The 25,701-nt window shown below is 36.8% G+C and overlaps 1 protein-coding gene across 4 annotated transcripts in view; it reads left to right on the forward strand.

The window, feature by feature from the left end:
• Positions 1 to 25,701, forward strand: part of XRCC4 (X-ray repair cross complementing 4) — a 379,323-nt gene that overhangs the window by 195,016 nt on the left and 158,606 nt on the right. Inside the window, exon 8 of one of the 4 annotated variants that reach the window (XM_070794005.1) lies at positions 1 to 25,701. This exon is cut by the window's right edge and continues 65,260 nt beyond it. The exons of the other annotated variants lie outside the window; for them this stretch is intronic. Coding sequence (XP_070650106.1) covers positions 1 to 31 — 31 coding nt within the window. The 3' untranslated portion in view covers positions 32 to 25,701. 4 annotated transcript variants of the gene reach the window in all.

The following is a 25,701-nucleotide window of genomic DNA, read 5'->3' on the forward strand; positions in this document are numbered from 1 at the left end:
ATGGAAGATTGGACCTAGAGATATTAGATAACTTGCCTGAAGACAAAGCTGCATCTGTGATTTTGAATGTAGGATCATCTATTCCAAAGACCATACTTTTTAGCTACTTTATTATACTGGATAAATAATAACTGATATTTAGTTTGAATACTGTGTGCCAAAAGTTGTGTTAAGCACTTAAATTCCTTTAATTTCTTTAATTCTTACAACAACTCAATGAATTAGGGCCCTGTATTTTAAAAGGGAAGGAAAGTTATGACCAACCTAGATAGCATATTCAAAAGCAGAGACATTACTTTGCCAACAAAGGTTCGTCTAGTCAAGGCTATGGTTTTTCCTGTGGTCATGTATGGATGTGAGAGTTGGACTGTGAAGAAGGCTGAGCGCCGAAGAATTGATGCTTTGCAACTGTGGTGCTGGAAAAGACTCTTGAGAGTCCCTTGGACTGCAAGGAGATCCAACTAGTCCATTCTGAAGGAGATCAGCCCTGGGATTTCTTTGGAAGGAATGATGCTAAAGCTGAAACTCCAGTACTTTGGCCACCTCATGTGAAGAGTTGACTTATTGGAAAAGACTCTGATGCTGGGAGGGATTGGGGGCAAGAGGAGAAGGGATGACAGAGGATGAGATGGCTGGATGGCATCACTGACTCAATGGACATGAGTCTCAGTGAACTCTGGGAGTTGGTGATGGACAGGGAGGCCTGGCGTGCTGCGATTCATGGGGTCCCAGAGTCGGACACGACTGAGCAACTGATCTGATCAGATTTTAAAAGGCCAGTAAATATGAGATGCAGTGACTTTCGACTGCTTGTTCAAAATTTCTGCAGTACACAGTAGAGATAGGACTGCATCTGTGAGTATAAAGAGTGGTTTGGTAATACCTCCTGCCTGCCTTTCAACATGGATATGAGGGTTAGATGAGATCCCATGTATGTAGCACTATCTAAGTAGTAAGCTCTAGGAATATGATGCATTGTTATTTTTAAAGCACTGTTTTCCCCAGGCTTTAGGCTAAATCTTGGAAATCTGTTCCTGGAAAGTAAACTGTATTTATGGAGTTTTTAAACCTTTAGTGTTTCCTTTCCTCATAATTCTTATGGAAATGAGGATCTCCAATAACCTTCTATATGTTAACTCAACAAATCTTTCTGCCCACTTAGCAGTCAATAAGATAATATTAAAGGACAATAACCAAAGTAGAAGACCAGGTTTTAGAAGCAAATGGGAAGACAGAAAGAGAGTAGAGGGAAGAGAGGAAGGGAGGAAAGAAGAAAAAAAGAAATGTGGGGGAAGGGAGAGAGGGAGTAAGGGTAGAAAGAAGGATTTATGTTTTATATATATATAATTTCTAACTCATTCAAAAATTTACTCATTTTAACAATTTATTTATTTATATCTGCCAATCTAGAATATGGTGGTTGACCAGCCTTTTCTTTCAAAAAGAATATGTAAAATAATTATGCTCCAATTAAATAAATTAATTAATTTTTAAAAAACCTGTTTTCATGTTTCTGCCTTGATTCTTAAGAAAATACCTAAAAATTTATTGTGTGCTTTTTTTTCTAGTTTAAACTTCAGTATATTTGATTTGTGTGTGCATGTGTGTATTTAATTTTTATGGATAATATAATTCATCAGATTCAAATATCTAATTCTTGAAGATTTTCGGTAACTGAACTTTAAACTTCTTCAGTGTCAAGTTAGGGACATTAAATGTTTGTGCAATTGCTATACGTTTACTTTAGTCATCATTAGCAAACCTCATTTTTTACACAACTTTAATTTTATCATAATGTTTATCTTAGTTGCAAAAGTAAATACAGTGGGGGTTTTAAAACGAGATAGGTTTTTATTAGCTTCACTGAGTGTTTACCTAACTGTTCAGACCGCGGTTTTCACTTTCCTTGCTGCGTGATTTGATTAATGGCCCCCTGGACTTGTTCCAGAATATACTGATTATGGTCAGTACATTTCAAAGATGATTTATTAATTGTGTTTGCAACTCAAAATAATTAAGTAAAGATTGATCATATGCATTATTATAGGTTTGCCAATAAAATCAGCAATTACACTTTAAGATAAAGGTTGCCCAAATGGCCATTTTTTAACTACACAGAAAGGACAAAATATTAATATTTAAAAAATATATACAGTATCAACCACAGTGTTGTGGCCTTTTACAGCATGATTATTAAATATGTGAGAAGCTTAGTCTTATAACATGTATTTTAAGTTCTTTTTTAACATAATTTCAAAATAATATGTTTCAATGGAGATTACATAGATGTTTAAATAAAGTATTTCCATGTTTATAACTCATTCTGGAAACAACCCTTACTACAATTCCCTCAGGCTATTACATGCATTTAGATTTCAAATTAGTGACAGACTTGGATTTCTGTTTTTAAAAAAATTTTAATAGGGAGCTGTTATAATCCTGTGTTTTAGGTAGAGGGACTTTATCACATATTTCATATATATTACGTTTCTATCACTTGAAAGACTTTCTCCCATAAAATTTTTCTAAATTTAGCTTGACAGTAGTTATTGTTTCAGGCATTTTAAGTACTCTATCAACACAGAATAAAGTGTAAATATTCATTATACCTGGTCAAAGGGGTTATTAATCAAAGGAAATGACTCCTTGTTCATAATTTATACTTTAATATTGAAAGAAATAGAGATATATTTATTTTTTCTTATTTGGCATACTATATTCAAAATTTAAGTTTTAACTGAAATTATATAACTTAAATCATCTACTGTGATATGTAACTAGATGTTAAATAGATATTTCTTTTGTATTAAAACACAAACTAAATAAAATGTTTTATCAAAATAGAATTGAAGACTGTTTCATGTTCTAAGCTTGTGTGAAAGTATAAACTACCCATGTCAAAATAAGAAAAGAGAAACTCACAAGTAATTGAGATCTTGGCAAACAGTAAAAACATCAAATATGAGAACAAGGTATAAGAAATGAATAAACAAAAAATCTAAATAAATTAAACATATATAACTATTCATAAGCATTATTTCATGATTTTGTTCAGTTTTGGTAAGCGGGTTCCTCTCTATCAGGAACAGAATGTTTAAATGTGTGGAGAAAGAGTCTGGAAGATTGGGGACCAGTGACCATATTATGAGATGCATAGAATGTAGATTAAACTAGCAACGTCGACAGAATTTGGGACTCCAGTGCTAAGCTGATTTACTTGAATTTCTTTTATGAATGCAACAATGACTTGCTAAACATTTTGAGCTAAAGGATCACAAAATGAACTGCACTTTAGGCAATTTTTTCTGGAAACCATGCATTTGAAGGAGGGAATGTTTTCAAATTGGCAGTGAAGCTAGGATATCACAGTGGGCCAAGAAAAATTATCTGAAGGAAAAATAATGATTGTAGGTATGAGCATGATTAAAAAAAAAGAAAGGGATGGATTGAGTAACACTTGAGGTTGCTATCCTTTTACTAGGGAAGAACTGGGAAGCCTCATCAGCTATTGAAAGCTATTTGTTAAACATTGTGTCTTTATAAAAGTAAGTCATCTGTCTTACTTTAGAAATCAGCCTACCACAAAGGCTGGATAAACAAAACTTGGTGGCCGTGGGCATTGACTTCCCAAAACTGGAAAAGTTTCTTTTGTCAGGCTGGCATATTTATACACTCAAGTATATAGACATACACTACATTAATTTTATATTATTTTACTTCTTTTTTAATTCAGTTTTTAACTTAATTTTTAGCATATAGGAAAGTATTTTAATCAGTAAACTATGTCTAAATCACATTTTGAAAAATGCTGTCATTCTCGAGTATGTACTATATAGCCTCTGAAAGCCTTCCTTGATGTAGCTGGTGTTCTTGTTAACCTCAGTCCCAGAGAAATATTCCTTTCGGACATATATTTTCATTTCGGTTTGAAATTATGGGATTTTTCTCACTTGGAGATATATTCTACTTATGGACTACAGAGAAAAATCAACTTTTTCACTGCCACAATCTGTTATGGATATAGTCTTGATTTTATAAAGTGTTTTGCCTAGGGCCAAAAATACATAAATTTTGTAGGAATTTCCAGACTATAGGGGATAAAATAGGAATTGTATTCACAAATGAATTTGGCAAACTAATGAAGTTATGAGATAATGATATAAAGGCAAACAGACTTATATATCCAGAAACCATGAAAATAATACTTCTTTATTTATTGTGGTTTCTTTTTGGTTAAGCAATAAATGGCACATATAAAGCACAGAAACTATTAAAGAAAATATTTCATTTGTTCTTAACTGCTATATGTGGGAGTAAGACAAATGAAATTCTCCATGTTCTTACTGAATAATAACATTGTCTTTCAGTCTAAAGTATGCTTTTGGAGTCTTCATATAAACTGTTGGGAACATGCATGAGTAATTTCTAAAGGAGGAAAAAAACCCAGCCTAGGAAAGAAAATTTGCCATTATAGATTATCATTAGTTATGGCTACAGTCCTCTGTATCTTATCTCACCCTTAGTATAGTAATGGAGAACCCCTACGTGCCGAGTGCTATGCCTGGTGCTGGGGCTATAGCACCAAATAAGACAGACCAGGTACTCCCCCTGTGAGAGGATAGGATATAGTTGAAGAAATGGATCAGTAAGTAATTACAATCCAGCATGATAATGAAGCCATGTGACATAAGAGGTTCAGGTACATTTGGAATGCCTAACTAAATTGAATACAAATAACACAAAGTAAAAATTATTACCTTTTTTCCAGTTAACCCAGGATGGACGTACAAATAAATGACCGCAAATGAGAAAATATATTACATGTAGAGTTCAAAAATCCCCAAAGTTGGGGATTTAATGCAAATCATCCGTTACCAAAAAACTCTACAACTAGCATGATACCTGGTGCGTAGTAGGTACTCTATAATCATCAAGTAAATGAAGTAATAAACAGATCTCTAATGAGATACAAGAGATATTAAAGTAGATTTCACGTGGTTGAGTCTTCCTATTCTTGGTAAATGTTCCTACCGTGTACACAGTAATGACAGCCGAAATTAAGTATCATCCTGAACTCCTCCCTCTTCCTCACACCCACATCCAGTCTAGCCGCTCATCTCATACATTCTGCATTTAAAATGTCTCTTGTTGCTTGCTTCTACTGCCACTAAGCTAGGGTAAACCACAATCATAGTTCACCTAAATACTGCAATTGCTCATTCTTGGTCTCCCCATTTCACTTCTCCATCTTCTAATTCATTCTCCACATAGTGAACTTCAGAAAACAGAAATTTTATCTTTATACTTTTCCCCATCTCTCCCTGCTTCCTATACTTTGCCTAAACTATTCCAATGGCTTCACTCTGGAAAATTGAAACTTATTACCATGCTCTGAATGACCTTGCCCTACCTCTTGAACTAATTGTATGATTCACTCATTTGTTTAACAAAGATTTGGGGAACATAGGCATATACAGTCAGTTCTCATTCATAGTAGTTATGTTCTGTCAAGTTTCTGGGAACATGGAATTAACAAAGACTCTATCATTGGCCCAAGGAGAAACATGGGGTTAGATTCCTGGAGCCTCTGGTCATAACGTTTTTTATCAACCAGTCAATACTTAATCGGGTTTTAAATATGTTTCTGTTTAAAGACACCATATTTGATACATATTGTTGATTCATTAACATTGAACTCAGGGCCAACAGGATTGTAACTCATGCTTGAATGAAAGTTAGCAAACACATTTTTTCCTACAAGGACCATCATAGCCTTCTTGTGATTGTAAATATTAGGTAGCAAGTCAGTTCTATATTTGAGAGCCACTTTGAAAAGCAAAATCATCAATAAAAAGCATAAAAAATGCAAAAAATAAAAGGCACTAAATACACTGCAAAAAGGACAATTATTTACAAGTATGAGAAGTAAAACTGGAAGATGCTAACCTCATTGCACCTCAGCCGGGTACATGCACTTCAGGGACTCAAATTTTTCACTGCTCTGTTCATATGCACGTTTGCTAATGACTGAGAAAACACTTAATTATTGATTTGAAGGTTGGAAATAAATTTTAGCAAGTAGGTGAATTTAGAAATACAGAACTCATGAATAATGAAGACTGACTGTAACTAGTATTTAAAGCCATGGGAACAGAGAAAATTGTGAATAAAGGATACCCAGGATTGAACACGAGAATGTTTGTTTCAAGAGTGGAGATTAGGTTCCACACACATCACCTATGAGAGAACAAGATCTGAGGAAGAAAGACTATCACATAGGAGGAAAATGAGGTGATTATGATTTAATAAAAGCTAAAAAATATGTTTCAAAAAGAAAGGTCAACTCTCAAATGCTGCTGAGAAATCAATAATGACAGAGACACTGCTAGGCCCTCAGGGGCGTTTTGAGACAGATGACTAACTAGAGTAGCATGAGGTAAGAATTAGATATGCAGAATATGGGAAAAACTTTGAAGGAGGTTTCCTCTGAAAATAAACAGACAAGAAGAGAAGTAGCCAGAGAGGGCTGTTGATTGCTTATTTAATATAGGAAGTAAGAGAATATATTGTTATGCTTTTGTTAATGACACCAAGTCAAGTAGAAACTATGATCTTGATGAAATTATTCAACATTTCTTTGCCTTAGTTTTTCTCTCTAAAAAGCACAGAACTTAACCAGACACAATTATCTTAATTTACTTTATATGTAGTGAAACACCATATTATAGTGATTTAGAGTATGGATTCTGAAGTCCAACTGCCTGGGTCTGTGTTATAGCTTCACAACTTACTACCTGTCAGATTGTGAATATCCCACTCAACCTTTATACACTTTGGTTTCCTTATCAGTAAAAAAAAAAGGGGGGGGGGGAATAATAGTACCGATCTCGATTTTGAGGTATTGAGATATTGGATGTAGAATTCTTAGCACTGTGCCTGTCACAAATATTAGCACTCAGTACATGTTAACTGTTTTGCACAATTTATAATCATTTTTATCCCCTCTCTCTAATATGCTGTTCTCTGTGAATTCCATATTCGTATCACTTTTCTTTTAACTCTCTGCACATACTCTCTAGTATATACAGTATAGAAATATCTTCCACCATTTTCTGTTAGACTTTTATAAACAATGATAATTTCAGGTAGTGAACCAGCAGGAAGTCCCATATTTAAAACAAGACTGTTTGGAGGAGACAGTTTTTCTAACTGAGAATTATTCAGCAAATATTTGAAGGCCTAATGTTTGCCAGGCACTGTCTTAAGTGATTTAATAGTGAACAGAACAAAGTCCCTGCTTTTGTGGAGCTGAAGTCTTAGTCAAAAAAGAGAAATCTTGAACTCATCACAAATTTCTATTCTTTTCAGAGTCCTATAACTTATATTTTTGAAAGTTTAGGAAAGAAAGTTTTAAAAAACAAAAGGAAAGATTTTTGGAAGAAGACAAACATAAGAAGAAGAAGGAGAGGGAATAAAAAGGGAAGAAAAAAATGGGAGGGGAACGAGTCTCAGTATGATGATATGTAAAGTTTTAAAGTGTATTTTTCTGGTTATCTAGAGTCGTGTGAATATCTGCCAAATCCTCCTTGGGAGATATGTTATTAATTATTATTTTTCATGATTTAAATTTGCTGTCATTTAAAAAAAATCATCTAATTTTAATCTTAAGGTTATCAGGTCAGCGGTGTTCACTAATATATTATGTGTGTGTGTGTGTGTGTGTATATATATATATATATATATATATATGTAATCTCAGAATTCAGGCCCACGCTTACTGAGAACCAGGCACCATATTATTCCTTTTTCTCAAGGAGCTGGCACCTAAGCCATATATTTAAAAAGATAATGTCTACATGCTGCTGCTGCTGCTGCTAAGTCACTTCAGTCGTGTCCAACTCTGTGCGACCCCACAGACGGCAGCCCACCAGGCTCCCCCATCCCTGGGATTCTCCAGGCAAGAACACTGGAGTGGGTTGACATTTCCTCCTCCAATGCATGAAAGTGAAAAGTCAAAGTGAAGTCGCTCAGTCGTGTCCGACTCTTAGCAATCTCATGGACTGCTGCCTACCAGGCTTCTCCATCCATGGGATTTTCCAGGCAAGAGTACTGGAGTGGGGTGCCATTGCCTTCTCTGAATGTCTACGTAACAGCTTTTAAAATACGATGTACACACGCTACATATAGGAAAACAGAAGGGATTTTATTTAGCCTTTGTAATCAACTGCTGACTGACATGTTCCAGGATTATGTTTCAGTCATACTATTGTACCTTGTCTTTTCAGTGAACCTAATTTTCTTTTTATTAAAGCCACCTGAAACATAGAAAAAATCTTGTTCCTTTTTTTCCTAATTTTTCACTTTTTAAAAAATCTTGTTTTGGCATTTATATTCTTTTACTTAATTTTCTACTGTCCTTTGAACTTTTATTTAAATGTTATATAAGTATTATAATTCTGTTATTTCAAATAATATATAATGATAAGACACCCAATCCAGTGACTCATTCAGTCTGAATTTTGGAGATATCATAGATCACTGGTTTAGTCTAAGATTCTTAAGTTTATTTATTTATCACACTCCCATTGGATTTCAAGCAATGAAGGGAACACTAATGTGGATAAAGTAGCAGATGATAATTCTTTTCTTCCTACTATTTTCTTTTTATTTGGACCACTTGTTTTGGATAATTATTGTGTTAGTATTAGAATTGAATTTATGTTATCTAACACAAAACATATGGCCATGTACTCTTTACGTAAATATCAATAATTTGTGTGTCAGAAGTCCTACTGCTTTAAATGAAAGTTTATTCACATGCTCACGTCCACCTATTAGCCCTAGTTCTGCCTTCTGTTGCTCAGTTGTGTCCTACTCTTTGCAACCCTATGGACTATACATTCCATGGAATTCTCCAGGCCAGGTAGCCTTTTCCTTCTGCAGGGGATCTTCCCAACCCAGGGATTGAAGCTAGGTCTCCTGCATTGCAGCCTGGAAAATTCCATGGACTGTATAGGCCATGGGGTCACAAAGAGTTGGACATGAATGAGCGACTTTCACTTTTCACTTTTCACTTTCTGCCTTCTGTTTCATATCAGATAAATAGTCTACATTAAAGTCACTCATATAGAGTGGAATTGTCTTCTAAGTGCAAATAACTGATGCACATTCAACATATACTCTTAATCCCTGTCTCCCACCATAAAAAGTGGAGGAAGAAAGAGACAGGAAAAAGCACAATTTAAATAATTCTGGGCATTCTACTCAATCAGGCCCAGAAGTGGATGTCAAGTGGGAAACATATCTTCTTATCCCCTGATTTCTCATTATCCTTCCATAATATGAGCAGCACACCTAAAGATAAATCTTTTTCATAAAACTGACTACTAGACAGAAGGTAACTGCTTCACAAAAAAAAAAACATTTATCAAAATAGGAGGAATACCCTATGGTGCTGGGTTAATTAAAATTGGTATACCATGCTGTAGTATAATATTTTATGAAGGATTTTTCAGGATAATTTGGTTTTCACATTAAGACCTACCATTAAAACCCAACCCCAACTAAGATATCACTCCATTTAATTTGGAGACCATTACATCCTCTGAGTTTTCTCCTCTGCACACTAGAAGAGCCAAAGGTTATTTTCATTCCCCCAAAATAATATGGTTTTACATGAGCAGTCTCTTGGTTGGGATTGCCTTTCACTGAATGTATATAATTTGCCACTGTTCCATTAAGTCGTGTTCCCAGAGTCCTCTTATATTTCAAATGTGGTGCAATTCATACAGAGAATAATGGGACACCACACTTATTAATGTGGGATGTTCCCTTGCTATTCACTCCTGCAATGCCATTATTTATTTGGAAAAGCTACTTAAAAAGATAAGTACTATGATCCTGAATTTTCTAAAGTTTAGTCGTGCATGGGCCACCATTTGGATTTACGTTGTATCTGAGTTTCACCACCTACCTCATTGACTTTTGCCACTTCTTGGTAGCTCTTTCACTATAAGTTAATTATCTTTTAAATCACTTTGCTTATTAAATAAGCCTATTAAAAATGAAGTTACACATTCTTAGATGGAGAACCAGTTTCACTTGAACATAAATGTAAAATTTAATACAATATAAAGTTAATGAGTATAATAAAATATGATGGTTACCTGAAGACACCACACCTGACTATGATTCTCTCTCTATTAAAAGGCCTACCAGCCATCAGCTCTTTGAGAGAGAGAGAGAAAGAGCACTGATTTTATGATGGTAGCAGCTGCTGCTGCTTCTCAGTCAGGACTCACGACATAACTGCCTTCTAAGGTCATGCCATAGAGTAAAGAGTTCCAGATAGATTAATATCCTAACTCTGATAGTTGCTATTTGATTTTGGGCAAGATACTTTATCACTCTGAGCCTCAATATTCTAATTTCTAAAATGGGGTTAGTAATACACAACTCATTAAAATAAATAAAGTGATGGATATAATGTGCTAGGCATGTGGTAAATGCTCAATATAAATTACTACTGCTACTCTGTTCTTGTTCATTTTATTTTCTCCTTCTAGTGTCTGTCTAGGTTTGAATGCAAATGGTTTTCCAAGTTAATTACTTGTGATAAAATGATACTATGAAAACATTTAGTTTATATATTATTATGTTTGATAATTTATAATCTAATAATTTTTGTCATTGGAATTCCAGAGTAATTGTAAAGTGGCCAAAGATTAACTTAGAAGTGTTACGTGATATAATGTTTTTATCTTGCTGGCTGATACCATGTACTTTGTACATACTCAAATCATAAATACCTTTCCATACCTATTTGCTCACTACCTAGCATGAGCCAGGTGCCAATCTAGTCAAAAAGGATACAAGGCACAGCACAAAACAGCTAACGTTACATTCTACTGGTGTGAAATAAGCAAAAAAGAAACCAGGATACATCAGATAATAATCAAGAGATAATCAGACATCCCTGCAAAGACTGGGAGAAAATAAGTAATGCAAAGGCCTGAAGGTGAGCCAAACCTGGCATGCTGAAGGAATAGAAAGCGGGTCCGGGCAGTGGGAAAGCGATGGAGTGAGGTGTACTCTAACGGTGTGGTCAGTGAAATGGATTCAGTCAGGTCATTCAGGGCTTTGAGGTGGATATTCTTTCTGTTTTATTCAGAGTAAAATGGCAGATTTTAAGGAGGGAAAGGTCATGGTTTGATGTTTGTTTTAAAGACTGTTATGACCACTATGTGGAAACTGGATGTAGAGGTGGGGGTTAGTGAAAACAGATTGGTTAGGAGGTTTTACAGTAGTCCAGGCAAAAGTCAATCATGGCTCGGGCTATCCGGGAGCAAGAGCAAGGTGTTCTTAGACCATGGGTATGTTTTAGCAGTAAAGTTGCCAGGACTTACTTCTAGCTTTGACTTAGAAGAATAAGGGGCAGAAGTGAATCAGGAAGATCCCTATGTTTTTAGCTTGAGAAACTAGGTGAGTGGTGCTGTTTTCAGACCCAAGAAAGACTAAGAAAACAGTAGATTTGTGGAGCAGAAAAATGAAGTTCTGTTTTGGCTAGTTTATGTTTAAAATACTTAGAAGACATCAAAGCAGAGATATCAAGATATATGATTCTAGAGTTCCTGGAAGAAGTGAGGTCTGGAGATAAAGATTTGAGAGTCCTAAACATTTGGGATTTATGGCTGTCATCTTAAAGTGAGAACACTCAGTTTGGGTGAGTGTTTCTCTTCAACAATGCCTGAATGGTTCCTAATGTGAAGCTTTAAATAGCAAATGCAGTGAAGGTAAAGAGAGACGATATTGTAGTGTCAGAGCTCCAGGCTTAATTCTTTAATAGATTGTAACATCTGTGGAAAAATGAATTCAGTCCAGTTTTGATTATCTAGTTTATGATTATATCTGGATTTAGTAGCCAGATGATTACTTTCTGGGCTGTCAGTTTATCTGAACAATTTTGTTATCTATTTCTGGCAACTTTAGTATTGTATCAAAACTAAACTTTAAAATATAGTATTAGGAGAAAAGTTCCAAAAGGACATAATTACTTTATTGAAATCACACTTTAATCAAGCTGTCCTCTTCATGTACTGGATCAAAAGAATTTGTTGGGAGCCTTTAAAGTCATAGATTCTAACTTCGCAGTCCAGCCAGGTAGGGAAAACAAAGATACATGAAACCATAATAGGCCAATTATTTGGGCAACTGTGATAGTCATTAGCTATGTTCACTAAATATTTCCAGCTCTCTGTCATCTGGGCACATGGTAAAATTGAACTTCATGGCTATAACTGAGTGAGGCTGTGATTCTAGTTCTCACTAGCAAGATTTGCTTAAAAGTGTCATGTGTAATTTCCGAGCCAGAGAACTTTCTTTCCTTCTGCCATGGTGACTGGCACTGTTGGTAGCTGCCCTGCCATCCAGTGTCCTATAATGAGGACAGTACAGAGTGAAGCCCCCTGGCTACTCCCGATGAATATATGGCACTAATGAGAATTTGAAGCTTTGTTTTTTCAAGCCACTGATTTATTGAGATATTTGCTCCTATGGTATAACTTAACCTGTACCAACCAATAGAATACAGAGACTAGTCCACGTAGCATATTCTTAGTACCTTCACACTACTGTTTAAAAAATAGTCATAAGACAGCATCAGTTGAAAGTACAATCCCATTTCTGTGACGTGAACACTAACACCCTGGCCGACAGAGTAGAACATCAGAAGAAACCACTGTTTAGCTACATTATTACAAACTCACAAATATATAACATCACTTCAGACATTACAATTTGGAAGTTTATTTTCTCTCACTACCAATGTAATTGTATAATATAGAAACTTTAGCAAATATCAAATGAGTCAGCAGTTTTGCAAACTAATATCTGTTTAATAAAGAAAGGTATAGCATTTTCAGCTTTTTCTCAAGCAGGTAGTAGGGATAGATTTTATTATTTACAGAGCTATTTAACAAATGTTCTTTTACAAGTTCATCTTGTGTCAGTCACACAAACGGAGTCCAGTTCCCATCCAGGAGGTTAAGAGAGAAAACACTCAGAGATTTGACATCACTTCACCCCACCTAATGACTTCACTTTCCATTTGACTAGCTTGTGTTGTCTGGCTGAGTTATTCATTGAACTAAAAAATATACCAACCAAATTAAAGCTTCAGTCTTCACTTGCACTTCGTATGCAAGGATTAACCACTATGCTGATGATCCAGAAATTCATAAATTGAGTAATTTTTAGACATAGAGTTTTGGGTGCAGAAATAGAATAAGATAGTCCTTTCTTTTCCTTGACCAAATAGTTAATAATATCGTCATCCATTGTTTAGTTGTAAACTGGCATGGACTGTTAGCCAGTGAAATGTCTTTAGCCGGGCTTTATTCATGTGTCTTGCCCACCGTCTGTCTCCTCACAATTTCTCTGTGTATCCTGCAGTTTATCTTAGTGCTGCAGTGTTTGCCTACACTATACTAATAGTATCTACAGGAGAAAGTTCTGGCGTTTCAAGGTAATGTTTGCAGAGAATCTCCCCTGTACCTTATTAATTGCAAACTAAATAAGATTCCACTCAAAAAGGTATCCTAAAATGCTGGTATGATTATATCAAGCAAGAAGTAGAAGACCCAGGTTCAGATTTCAACTGTAATTTACTAAACCATTTGCCTTGTTTAACATCTTTCAAATCTGTCTCCTCCTTTCCGTGTCCCTGTCACTGCCTTGGTTTAAGCCCTTGTTACATAGCAACCTTCCAGACTTCACACAGCTGCCAGAGTGACCCTTCTAAGATGTTAATCACTTCAAGTCTTTTAATGAGTCCCTACAGTTTTCAGGATAAAGTCCAAACCCCTTAGCTTAGTACACAGAGCCTTTCATGAGCTGCCCCTGGCCTAGCTCTTGAGCCCTGAGGTAGTAAACTGGCAGGCTATTAACAAAATTCAACTCACATATATGTTTGGTCTTGTTTGTACCATGTTTTCTTTAAAATTTGGTACCAACACTGGTTTAAAAATTAAGAGATCTTTGGCTTCTCTTCAAATTATAAGATTATCCCCTCACATGATGACAGTGGGCTGTACTGACATTTTCTTGTTAGAGAGGAAATTCACTCTAATTTATCACAGACCTCACCCATGAAATTTCACCCATTTATATAACTTGTGTGCATGCAAATTTTAACTCCCTGGTGGCCTCCTCTCCAGCTACTTTTTAAGGTTTATTCTTCAGAGTGCTGAATGATGCCCAGTTCTTCCTAAGTTTTATGCTTACCCTGTCTTGGGAGGTCTTACTCCCTTGCCATTTCTTTATCTCACCAGCCCATTAATTTCCTTCAATGTACAGTAAAACTGTTGCCTTCTTCAGAAAAGGCACCCAACCTATACTTCTGAGGCACCTGTGCTGCCTTATTCTCCCATAGCATTCATCACACAGTGTAGTTGTTGTTGCTTTGTTTGTTGGTATTCTGGCTAGGCTATCAACTTATTGGGGACAGCCGCATTGTATCATTTGTGACATATTTGTCACTGTGTCATTATTTGCACAGGAAGAAGCCCCTGTGGGCCTTGGTGTCACCATCTATAAAATGAAGACTATAGATTAGATAATCTCCAGGTTCTCTTCCTATTTGAAAATCTGCTCGATACTGAGGTCTGAGTTTGCTTTGAATAGATTTTAACCAAAGCTCAGATACAATAAATAAGACTTAAAGTATGGCATGTTGTGTCCTTGGGCACCAAGTAACAAAGATATTCCCCTCCAAAGGGGAGTGTATCCTTTGGCTGGTCATTCCTATGTAGAAGCTGACTGCTTGACAGATCATTGTCCGAAGAAAGCAAAAGACCAATCCAGTAGGTATCTAGTATCATTTACCAGAAACGAATTATTGGTGCTTCAAAGATAGCATTTATTTAACCTTAATAGAAACTTGTTTGGAGTCATGAAAAAGAGAAAGAGAAGATGATGAAATATGTCAGAAATAGAATCTGATTCCAATTTTACAGATGGATTGTGCTGTGCTTAGTCACTCAGTCGTGTCCAACTCTTTGTGATCCTGTGGATTGCAGACCTCCAGGCTCCTCTGTCCATGGAGATTCTCCAAACAAGAATACTGGAGTGGGTTGCTATGCCCTCCTGCAGGGGATCTTCCCAACCCAGGGATCAAACCCAGGTCTCCTGCATTGCAGGTTGATTCTTTACTGTCTGAGCCAGCAGGGAAGCCCAGTAACAGATGGGTTAGTTACTGTTAAAAACAGAATAGGAAATAGGTAACCCCTGCTGGTGTTAACTGGTTTCAAACCAGGTAATCTTTAGAACTGGTTGGTATGACAATGAATGAAGATCATCTGATCTAGAAATTGAGCCTTCAGAAATTATCCTAAGGAAACAACCATTACTGTGTACAAAGACCTGAATGTTATTTATAACAGCAAAAACAAACACACACCTAGCAAACAGCATAAATGTCCAACATTAAGAAATTAAGTCAATACTTTTAAAACGGTACTTTTTAAAATACAAGACTCCGTAGGAGTATGTTGATAATCACCTCAGAAAAACCCTGACCCATCATTAGCATTTCAGAGTATTTTAACTTTTATTTCTTGTACATTTTAAGGTTACATGTGAGATTTTCTTTACAAAAATAAAAGATTTTGTGCATAAAAAATTTGAAAACCACTGGATTCAAACAATAGGTAAGGAAATGTATATGTTAACCAAGGCTTCCCTGGTGGCTCAGATGATAAAGAATCTGCCTGCAATGCAGGAGACCCAAGTTTGATCCCTGGGTCAGGAAAGATCCTCTGGAGAAGAGAATGGCTACCTGCTCCAGTATTCTTGCCTGGAGAATCCAATGGACAGAGGAGCCTGGCGGGCTAGTCCATGGGGTCACAAAGAGTTGGACACGGCTGAGCACACTATCTATATTAATAGGTCACATTATCTTTGGGTAGTGATTTTAGGTCATTCTTTTTCTTACTTCAGTTTGTCTGTTATTTTCCACATTATCTACATATAACATGTAATTATTTCTGTAGCCAGACCAAAAGAAAAAATTTTGGTTTTTGGAAAACAGAATTAGTTGACAGCAATAAATAGTCCAGAGCCGTTAAAATTTCCCAGGTTACCATTTTTGACATTCAAATCATAGATTTTATAAACCATACCATTATGAAAATTTTCCCATGAAATATATAAGTTGCAGAGAACCTTGAAGATCCAGTCCAACCCCCTCATTTTATATTTAAAGATACTATAATTTAAAATGTTTCAATATACTAAAGCTAGAGCTGGGAGCCTGTGGTTTTCTGATTCCATATGTTTTTTCTGCCATTCACCTAATTTATAGAGTGGATAGTTAAAATTTTAATCTCTCTCATTTTTGTCTACCTAGTCTGAGCATCTGTCATTGTGTTATTGCTTGCTTTTTCCTATGAGTGAAAAGCTTTTTTGAAGTACCAGTGGTCAGCATTTCTCTATTTAGAAAAATTGGCACAAACTATAAAATATTAAAACTGGTCCTAAAACTGTCATGTGACTCATTGTTCTGATTTATACAATTAGAGTTTTATAATCTACTCTATTCCACTAATTCAATAAATATGTATGTTCACTCAGATTTATAATTTGGAGTGGGATTAAACTGACCTCAAATAATTCTTACAGTTCGCCTTCACTCTTGGCATCTGGAAGGTAGACATTAGATACATGTTCCATCTACCACACCTTCCTTCTCAGACATGAGTGTATTTGGGAAACTCTCTGACTTACTTGTGTTTCAGGATCTTTACTCATTGCTGAGTTATCTTGCTATGATCACACTGACATCCCCTAAAATGTTATGGCTTTGTGTAATATTTTTTTTATGTGTATGTATATATGTCAGTACTTTCCCATGGTTCTTTTTCACTTTAATGTTAAGAGGTGAAAATTACGTAGACATTTGAATTTAGAGATGCTCAAGAAATAGTGTGAGGTAATGTGTTTCAAATAAAGGAAATTGGGTTGAGAAATATCAGTCATTTCGCCAAAACCCTCTCCCCCCGCCTCCGCCCTCAGCAGCAAAAAGTGGGTAATTCATAATGAAAAACAATCAGAAGAAATACATGGCAGTTTTCAATTTAGGTGAAGTTGATATTGTCTGTTACTAAACTAGAAATGAGGACTTTGTAGCGCATTCTTTTTTTAAACTATTATCCCCAAGAATATTAATATCTGAATTCCCTTAAAATACAGACCCATCAGGCTTCTATCTTATAAAAAACATTTTGTTAAACAGAGTTGTAACTAAGAATGAAATAATTTACACAGTTGTTTTTGCTGTTATAAAATAGTTTGCTCATATAAAATACCATATGAAGTAGATTTGGGACAAATTTTAAAATATTTCTAAATGTCGTAGTTTTGCAATCTCTTTTCTGATTTAGTTATTCTAATTGTTTTAACACATTAGGGCTGCTGATCATTTACTCCAGGAATCAAGCACAGAAGCTCACAGATTTAAAAATTAAATCGGATTCCTTTTATTTCTTTTTTTGCTCTGATTGCTGTGGCCAAAACTTCCAAAACTATGTTGAATAGTAATGGTGAAAGTGGGCACCCTTGTCTTGTTCCTGACTTTAGAGGAAATGCTTTCAATTTTTCACCATTGAGGATAATGTTTGCTGTGGGTTTGTCATATATAGCTTTTATTATGTTGAGGTATGTTCCTTATAAAGGAATCCAAATTGGAAAAGAAGTAAAACTCTCACTGTTTGCAGATGACATGATCCTCTACATAGAAAACCCTAAAGACTCCACCAGAAAATTACTAGAACTAATCAATGATTATAGTAAAGTTGCAGGATATAAAATCAATACACAGAAATCCCTTGCATTCCTATACACTAATAATGTGAAGACAGAAAGAGAAATTAAGGAAACAATTCCATTCACCATTGTAACGGAAAGAATAAAATACTTAGGAATATATCTACCTAAAGAAAATAAAGACCTATATATAGAAAACTATAAAACACTGGTGAAGGAAATCAAAGAGGACACTAATAGATGGAGAAATATACCATGTTCATGGATCAGAAGAATCAATATAGTGAAAATGAGTATACTACCCAAAGCAATTTATAGATTCAATGCAATCCCTATCAAGCTACCAACAGTATTCTTCACAGAGCTAGAACAAATAATTTCACAATTTGTATGGAAATACAAAAAACCTCGAATAGCCAAAGCTATCTTGAGAAAGAAGAATGGAACTGGAGGAATCAACCTACCTGACTTCAGGCTCTACTACAAAGCCACAGTCATTAAGACAGTATGGTACTGGCACAAAGACAGAAATATAGATCAATGGAACAAAATAGAAAGCCCAGAGATAACTCCACGCACCTATGGACACCTATCTTTGACAAAGGAGGCAAGAATATACAATGGATTATATATATATAATATATATATATATATATATATATATATATATATATATATATATATATACAAGCTCTTTAACAAGTGGTGCTGGGAAATCTGGTCAACCACTTGTAAAAGAATGAAACTAGAGCACTTTCTAACACCATACACAAAAATAAACTCAAAATGGATTAAAGATCTAAACGTAAGACCAGAAACTATAAAACTCCTAGAGGAGAACATAGGCAAAACACTCTCCGACATACATCACAGCAGGATCCTCTATGACCCACCTCCCAGAATATTGGAAATAAAAGCAAAAGTAAACAAATGGGACCTAATTAAACTTAAAAGCTTCTGCACAACAAAGGAAACTATAAGCAAGGTGAAAAGACAGCCTTCAGAATGGGAGAAAATAATAGCAAATGAAGCAACTGACAGACAACTAATCTCAAAAATATACAAGCAACCCCTACAGCTCAATTCCAAAAAAATAAATGACCCAATCAAAAAATGGGCCAAAGAACTAAATAGACATTTCTCCAAAGAAGACATACAGATGGCTAACAAACACATGAAAAGATGCTCAACATCACTCATTATCAGAGAAATGCAAATCAAAACCACTATGAGGTATCATTTCACGCCAGTCAGAATGGCTGCAATCCAAAAGTCTACAAGCAATAAATGCTGGAGAGGGTGTGGAGAAGAGGGAACCCTCTTACACTGTTGGTGGGAATGCAAACTAGGACAGCCACTATGGAGAACAGTGTGGAGATTCCTTAAAAAACTAGAAATAGAACTGCCTTATGACCCAGCAATCCCACTGCTGGGCATACACACTGAGGAAACCAGAAGGGAAAGAGACACGTGTACCCCAATGTTCATCGCAGCACTGTTTATAATAGCCAGGACATGGAAGCAACCTAGATGTCCATCAACAGATGAACGGATAAGAAAGTTGTGGTATATATACACAATGGAGTATTAGCCATTAAAAAGAATACATTTGAATCAGTTCTAATGAGATGGATGAAACTGGAACCTATTATACAGAGTGAAGTAAGCCAGAAAGAAAAACACCAATACAGTATACTAACACATATATATGGAATTTAGAAAGATGGTAACAATAACCGTGTATACGAGGCAGCAAAAGAGACACTGATGTATAGAACAGTCTTTTGGACTCTGTGGGAGAGGGAGAGGGTAGGATGATTTGGGAGAATGGCATTGAAATACGTAAAATATCATATATGGAACGAGTCGCCAGTCCAGGTTCGATGCATGATACTGGATGCTTGGGGCTGGTGCACTGGGACGACCCAGAGGGATGGTATGGGGAGGGAGGAGGGAGGAGGGTTCAGGATGGGGAACACATGTATACCTATGGCAGATTCATTTCGATATTTGGCAAAATCAATACAATATTGTAAAGTTTAAAAATAAAATAAAATTAAAAAAATAAATAAAAATTAAATCGGATTTGTGAGCAACTTAATAACTTGAACTTACATGCAATGTTACTATCTCATGATTAAACTTTAGTGCAGTGCTACCAATGAAGCATTCAAAGCTAAGAACATTGTGCCACTAGCTGAAAATTGCAATATTGTGACACTTCTTGGTTAAAATTTCTATTGAAATTCCTATTATATATAGTTTTAGAGTAGTAGCCACTATTTGAGTTCATTTTCCAGATAAGAAGCCATATTTTATTCATATACATATATAACAGCTTTTGGAGCACACACATGTATTACTTCTTTTAGTTTTTACGCAAAACCTGTGAGAGAGGGAGATGAAAGATTATTCAAAAGTGAGGATAGTGAGGTTAGTGTGATACCCCAAATTTCATGGCTGTGCAGAGGTTTATAGAACCTTCTGTGTATCTACCATTATTTCCACTAATCTTTTAGCCTCTATAAATAAATGTGAATATCCTAGAATTTCTTGCAACTTCATAAAAGCAAATTGCTAGCTTGTACATACATTCAGTTCAGTTCAGTCGCTCAGTCGTGTCCGACTCTTTGCAACCCCATGAATCGAAGCACGCCAGGCCTCCCTGTCCATCACTATCTCCTGGAGTTCACTGAGACTCACGTCCATCGAGTCAGTGATGCCATCCAGCCATCTCATCCTCTGTCGTCCCCTTCTCCTCCTGCCCCCAATCCCTCCCAGCATCAGAGTCTTTTCCAATAAGTCAACTCTTCGTGTGAGGTGGCCAAAGTACTGGAGTTTCAGCTTCAGCATCATTCCTTCCAAAGAAATCCCAGGGCTGATCTTCAGAATGGATTGGTTAGATCTCCTTGCAGTCCAAGGGACTCTCAAGAGTCTTCTCCAACACCACAGTTCAAAAGCATCAATTCTTTGGCACTCAGCCTTCTTCACAGTCCAACTCTCACATCCATACATGACCACAGGAAAAACCATAGCCTTGACTAGACGAACCTTTGTTGGCAAAGTAATGTCTCTGCTTTTGAATATGCTATCTAGGTTGGTCATAACTTTCCTTCCAAGGAGTAAGTGTCTTTTAATTTCATGGCTGTAGTCACCATCTGTAGTGATTTTGGAGCCCCAAAAAATGAAGTCTGACACTGTTTCCACTGTTTCCCCGTCTGTTTCCCATGAAGTGATGGGACTGGATGCCATGATCTTCATTTTCTGAATGTTGAGCTTTAAGCCAACTTTTTCACTCTCCTCTTGCACTTTCATCAAGAGGCTTTTTAGTTCCTCTTCACTTTCTGCCATAAGGGTGGTGTCATCTGCATATCTGAGGTTATTGATTATAAGGACAATTAATTTAAAAAAACATAAAATACCAAATATTTTCTATTGGTAAAAATGATTTTGGAATGTTGTGTATACACTGTTCATAATGGCTACCTCTGACGTGGGTATGGATTGCAATTGGGGACAGGGATGAGTATCTCAAAGAAGATTTTAGCTTTAGGTAAAGTACAGTCTAAATACATTCATGTATGATGTAAAGTACAGTCTAAATACATTCATGTATGACTTACTGAATTAAAAGTAAAATAATTCTTTAAAACTGTAAAGAACATAGAGTTGGATTCTGGGAGTTATTGGCCTATACCAGGAAGGAGAAGAGATTAGATAGAGAGTAAAGTGGGAGTTGCTATGGTTTTTGTAAATAAAAACAGGTCGTTACATTGTCTTCGGAATCTCTATGTAATATTTTTTGTAGCTTATTTTGACCTACTGGTTGACAGAAACAAAAAATTGAAAGTAAGTATCTTTTCATAATTGTAAGTATCTTTTCAGAACCATTCTAGTTTGTTCATAGTTTTGGGAAATAGTCTGCCATGAAAGAGAAATTGGCTGTGGTGCCATATTGTGCAACAAATTAATATCAGTCAAAGTGGGGGGTGATGTTTGTTTCATCACAATAGCTTTGGTAAATTAAAAGTAATAAATTCAGTTGAAAACTATGAGTATTTTCTTGTAATTCTGCATGGTATCATTTTTTTTTGGTCCTGTTGGTAATTCCTTTGGGCTTTGTCCAGAGGGGCGGAGGCATGGACCGTGATTACCTCTGCTGTCACTCCACCCTCCTGGAATGTAGCATCTGATTTACAAAAACGAAAACCATGACTTTTCACAGGAGCTTGCTATTACTTTTCTCAAAGTTTGTTTGAATCAGAGTGGGATTAGTGTAAAATATCCCCTGCCCTTGGCTTGTGTTCCTTTAGAAAAGTCAGAATATCCAGCCCTTAATTCTTGGTTAGTAAGATAATATCCATAGCTGGGCGAGGTTCTGGAATAATTTGGCATAGCACATCTCTGACTGAAATCTAAATGTGACCCTTGGGACCAAAGGACTATGAATTGGTCTGCCTGTGTAAATTTCAGTGTTTCTCCACTAATCAACGTCATGTCTAAAATCTCTAAAAGAGCTTCCTGTTACAGCTCTTCTCTAAGCTTTTTGACTCCCAAACGTTCTTTTCTGTCTGACAGCATGCCACCTTTATTCCGTGCCCAAAGCAGCCTCAGCGATCCTCACCCTCACTTAGTGGCTCTCTGAAGCAATTCTCCAAGATATACTTTGTAATACAGGCAACCTTCTATATTTGAGATAACAGTAATAGTGATAGCAACAATAACAGCAGCCATAATTTATTTAGCACCTACTGTGTTTTCAGCATTCACTGCATAGATTTTCTAACAGTCTTTCAAGGTAGGTCTAGGTATCTGCAAGTTAGGTCCTGTTACCCTCAATCAGCTCATGACGAAAACAGAGACATGGCAAGGTAAGGATATAGCTGCTGCTGCTGCTAAGTCGCTTCCATTGTGTCCCACTCTGTACGACCCCACAGACAGCAGCCCACCAGGCTCCTCTGTCCCTGGGATTCTCTAGGCAAGAATACTGGAGTGGGTTGCCATTTCCATCTCCAATGCGTGCATGCTAAGTTGCTTCAGTCATGTCCGACTCTGTGCGACCCCATGGACAGCAACCCAAAGGCTCCTCTGTCCACAGGATTCTCCAGGCAAAAATACTGGAGTGGGTTGCCATTTCCTTCTCCAAGGATATAGACCCACATCTAAATAGTACACCAAAATAAGCCTTGCTAATAGCAGGTCTCCATTTCTTCTAAGGGATTCCTGCCCACAGGAGTAGATATAATGATCATCTGAGTTAAATTCCTCCATTCCAGTCCATTTGAGTTCACTGATTCCTAAAATGCCGATGTTCACTCTTGCCACCTCCTGTTTGACCATTTTCAATTTGCTTGATTCATGGACCTAACATTCTAGGTTCCTATGCAATATTGCTCTTTACAGCATCAGACCTTGCTTCTATCACCAGTCCCATCCACAACTGGGTGTTGTTTTTGCTTTAGCTCCATCCCTTCATTCTTTCTGGAGTTATTACTCCACTGATCTCCAGTAGTAGCATATTGAGCACCTACCAACCTGGGGAGTTCATCTTTCAGTGTCCTATCTTTTTGCCTTTTCATACTGTTCACAGGGTTCTCAAGGCAAGAATACTGAAGTGGTTTGCCATTCCCTTCTCCAGTGGACCACATTCTGTCAGACCTCTCCACCATGGTCTGACCTGGGTCTCTCTCACCACATGGGGTGGCCCCACACAGCATGTTGTAGTTTCATTGAACCGTGAACTTCTAGATATTCAAGCTGGTTTTAGAAAAGACAGAGGAACCAGGATCAAATTGCCAACATCTGCTGGATCATATAAAAAGCAAGAGAGTTCCAGAAAAACATCTATTTCTGCTTTATTGACTATGCCAAAGCCTTGCACTGTGTGGATCACAATAAACTATGGAAAATTCTGAAAGAAATGGGAATACCAGACCACCTGACTTGCCTCTTGAGAAACCTATATGCAGGTCAGGAAGCAACAGTTAGAACTAGACATGGAACAACAGACTGGTTCCAAATCGGGAAAGGAGTACATCAAGTCTGTATATCGTCACTGTGCTTATTTAACTTATATGCAGAGTACATCATGAGAAACTCTGGGCTGGAAGAAGTGCAAACTGGAATCAGGATTGCTGGGAGAAATGTCAATAACCTCAGATATGCAGATGGCACCACCCTTATGGCAGAAAGTGAAGAAGAACTAAAGAGCCTCTTGATGAAAGTGAAAGAGGAGAATGAAAAAGTTGGCTTTAAGCTCAGCATTCAGAAAACTAATATCATGGCATCCGGTCCCATCACTTCATGGCAAATAGATGGGGAAACAGTGGCTGACTTAATTTTGGGGGGCTCCAAAATCACTGCAGATGGTGATTGCAGCCATGAAATTTCAAGACACTTACTCCTTGGAAGGAAAGTTATGACCAACCTAGACAGCATATTAAAAAGCAGAGACATTACTTTGTCAACAAAGATCCGTCTAGTCAAGGCTATGTTTTTTCCAGTAGTCAGATATGGATGTGAGAACTGGACTATAAAGAAAGCTGAGCACCGAAAAATTGATGCTTTTGAACTGTGGTGTTGGAGAAGACTCTTGAGAGTCCCTTGGGTGGCAAGGAGATCCAACCAGTCCATCCTAAAGGAAATCAGTCCTGGGTGTTTCATTGGAAGGACTGATGTTGAAGCTGAAACTGCAATATTTTGGCCACTTGATGTGAAGAGGTGACTCATTTGAAAAGACCCGGATGCTGGGAAAGATTGAGGGCAGGAGGAGAAGGGGATGACAGAGGATGAAATAGTTGGATGGCATCACTGACTCAATGGACATACTGCTGCTGCTAAATTGCTTCAGTCTTTTTTGACTCTGTGCAACCCCACCAGGCATTGGGTTTGAGTAAACTCCGGGATTTGGTGATGGATAGGGAAGCCTGGCTGCAGAAGGCGATGGCACCCCACCTCCAATACTCTTGCCTGGAAAATCCCACGGACGGAGGAGCCTGGTAGGCTGCAGTCCATGGGGTCACACAGAGTCGGACATGACTGAAGTGACTTAGCAGCAGCAGCAGCAGGGAACCTTGGTGTGCTGCAGTTCATGGGGTCGCAAAGAGTTGGACACACTGAGCAACTGAACTGAACTGAATAGCACATCTAAATGCCAAAGACCTACCTAAGCATTGCGTCGGTATCATTGGAACACTTAAGGCAGAAGTGAACCAATAGAGAATTTTGTGTCAATCAGGGTTCTTCAGAGTGACAGAGGCAACAAGAGAAGGGTGTGTGTGTGTGTACATACACATTCATTCATCTCCTGCATTGCAGGGAGGTTCTTTACGGTCTGAGTCACCAGGGAACCCCACATATATATATGTATATGAACATATGTATGTATGTGTATATATATATATGCATTGTGTGTATCAGTATATAATATATGTATATATGCATAAACAGTTCTAGTCAATATATTCTTAGATAGGAGATTGGAAATGAAAGATATACATATTATATCTGTCAGTGGACTTGTTTTTCTGCCCATTCATATGGGTTCAGGGACAAAATAAAAAAGAAAGAAAAATCTTTGGGGCAACATTATTGGCAGAAGCCTATATCTGACAAGGAAATTTGTTTTCAAACAGTGTACAACTCAAGACCCTGGGGCAGGAGGGAGAGGATAGCACAGCTCTCTAAGACCTTATTTGCAGATATTTATCCAAAGGGTTGACAAATAAAGCTGAATTAAGTTTTACTAATGTTGATATTTGATTATTTCAGCCTGACAGTTTATGATACCGTTTTGTAGTGCAAATTGTAGTTTTCTTTGCTAACTGTATAGATGATTCAGGATGGAAGTATAGGCAGGTAACAAATGTCTAATCATAAAATCCT

This window comes from Bos indicus, chromosome 7, assembly GCF_029378745.1.
Source record: "Bos indicus isolate NIAB-ARS_2022 breed Sahiwal x Tharparkar chromosome 7, NIAB-ARS_B.indTharparkar_mat_pri_1.0, whole genome shotgun sequence".
Lineage (NCBI taxonomy): Eukaryota > Metazoa > Chordata > Mammalia > Artiodactyla > Bovidae > Bos > Bos indicus.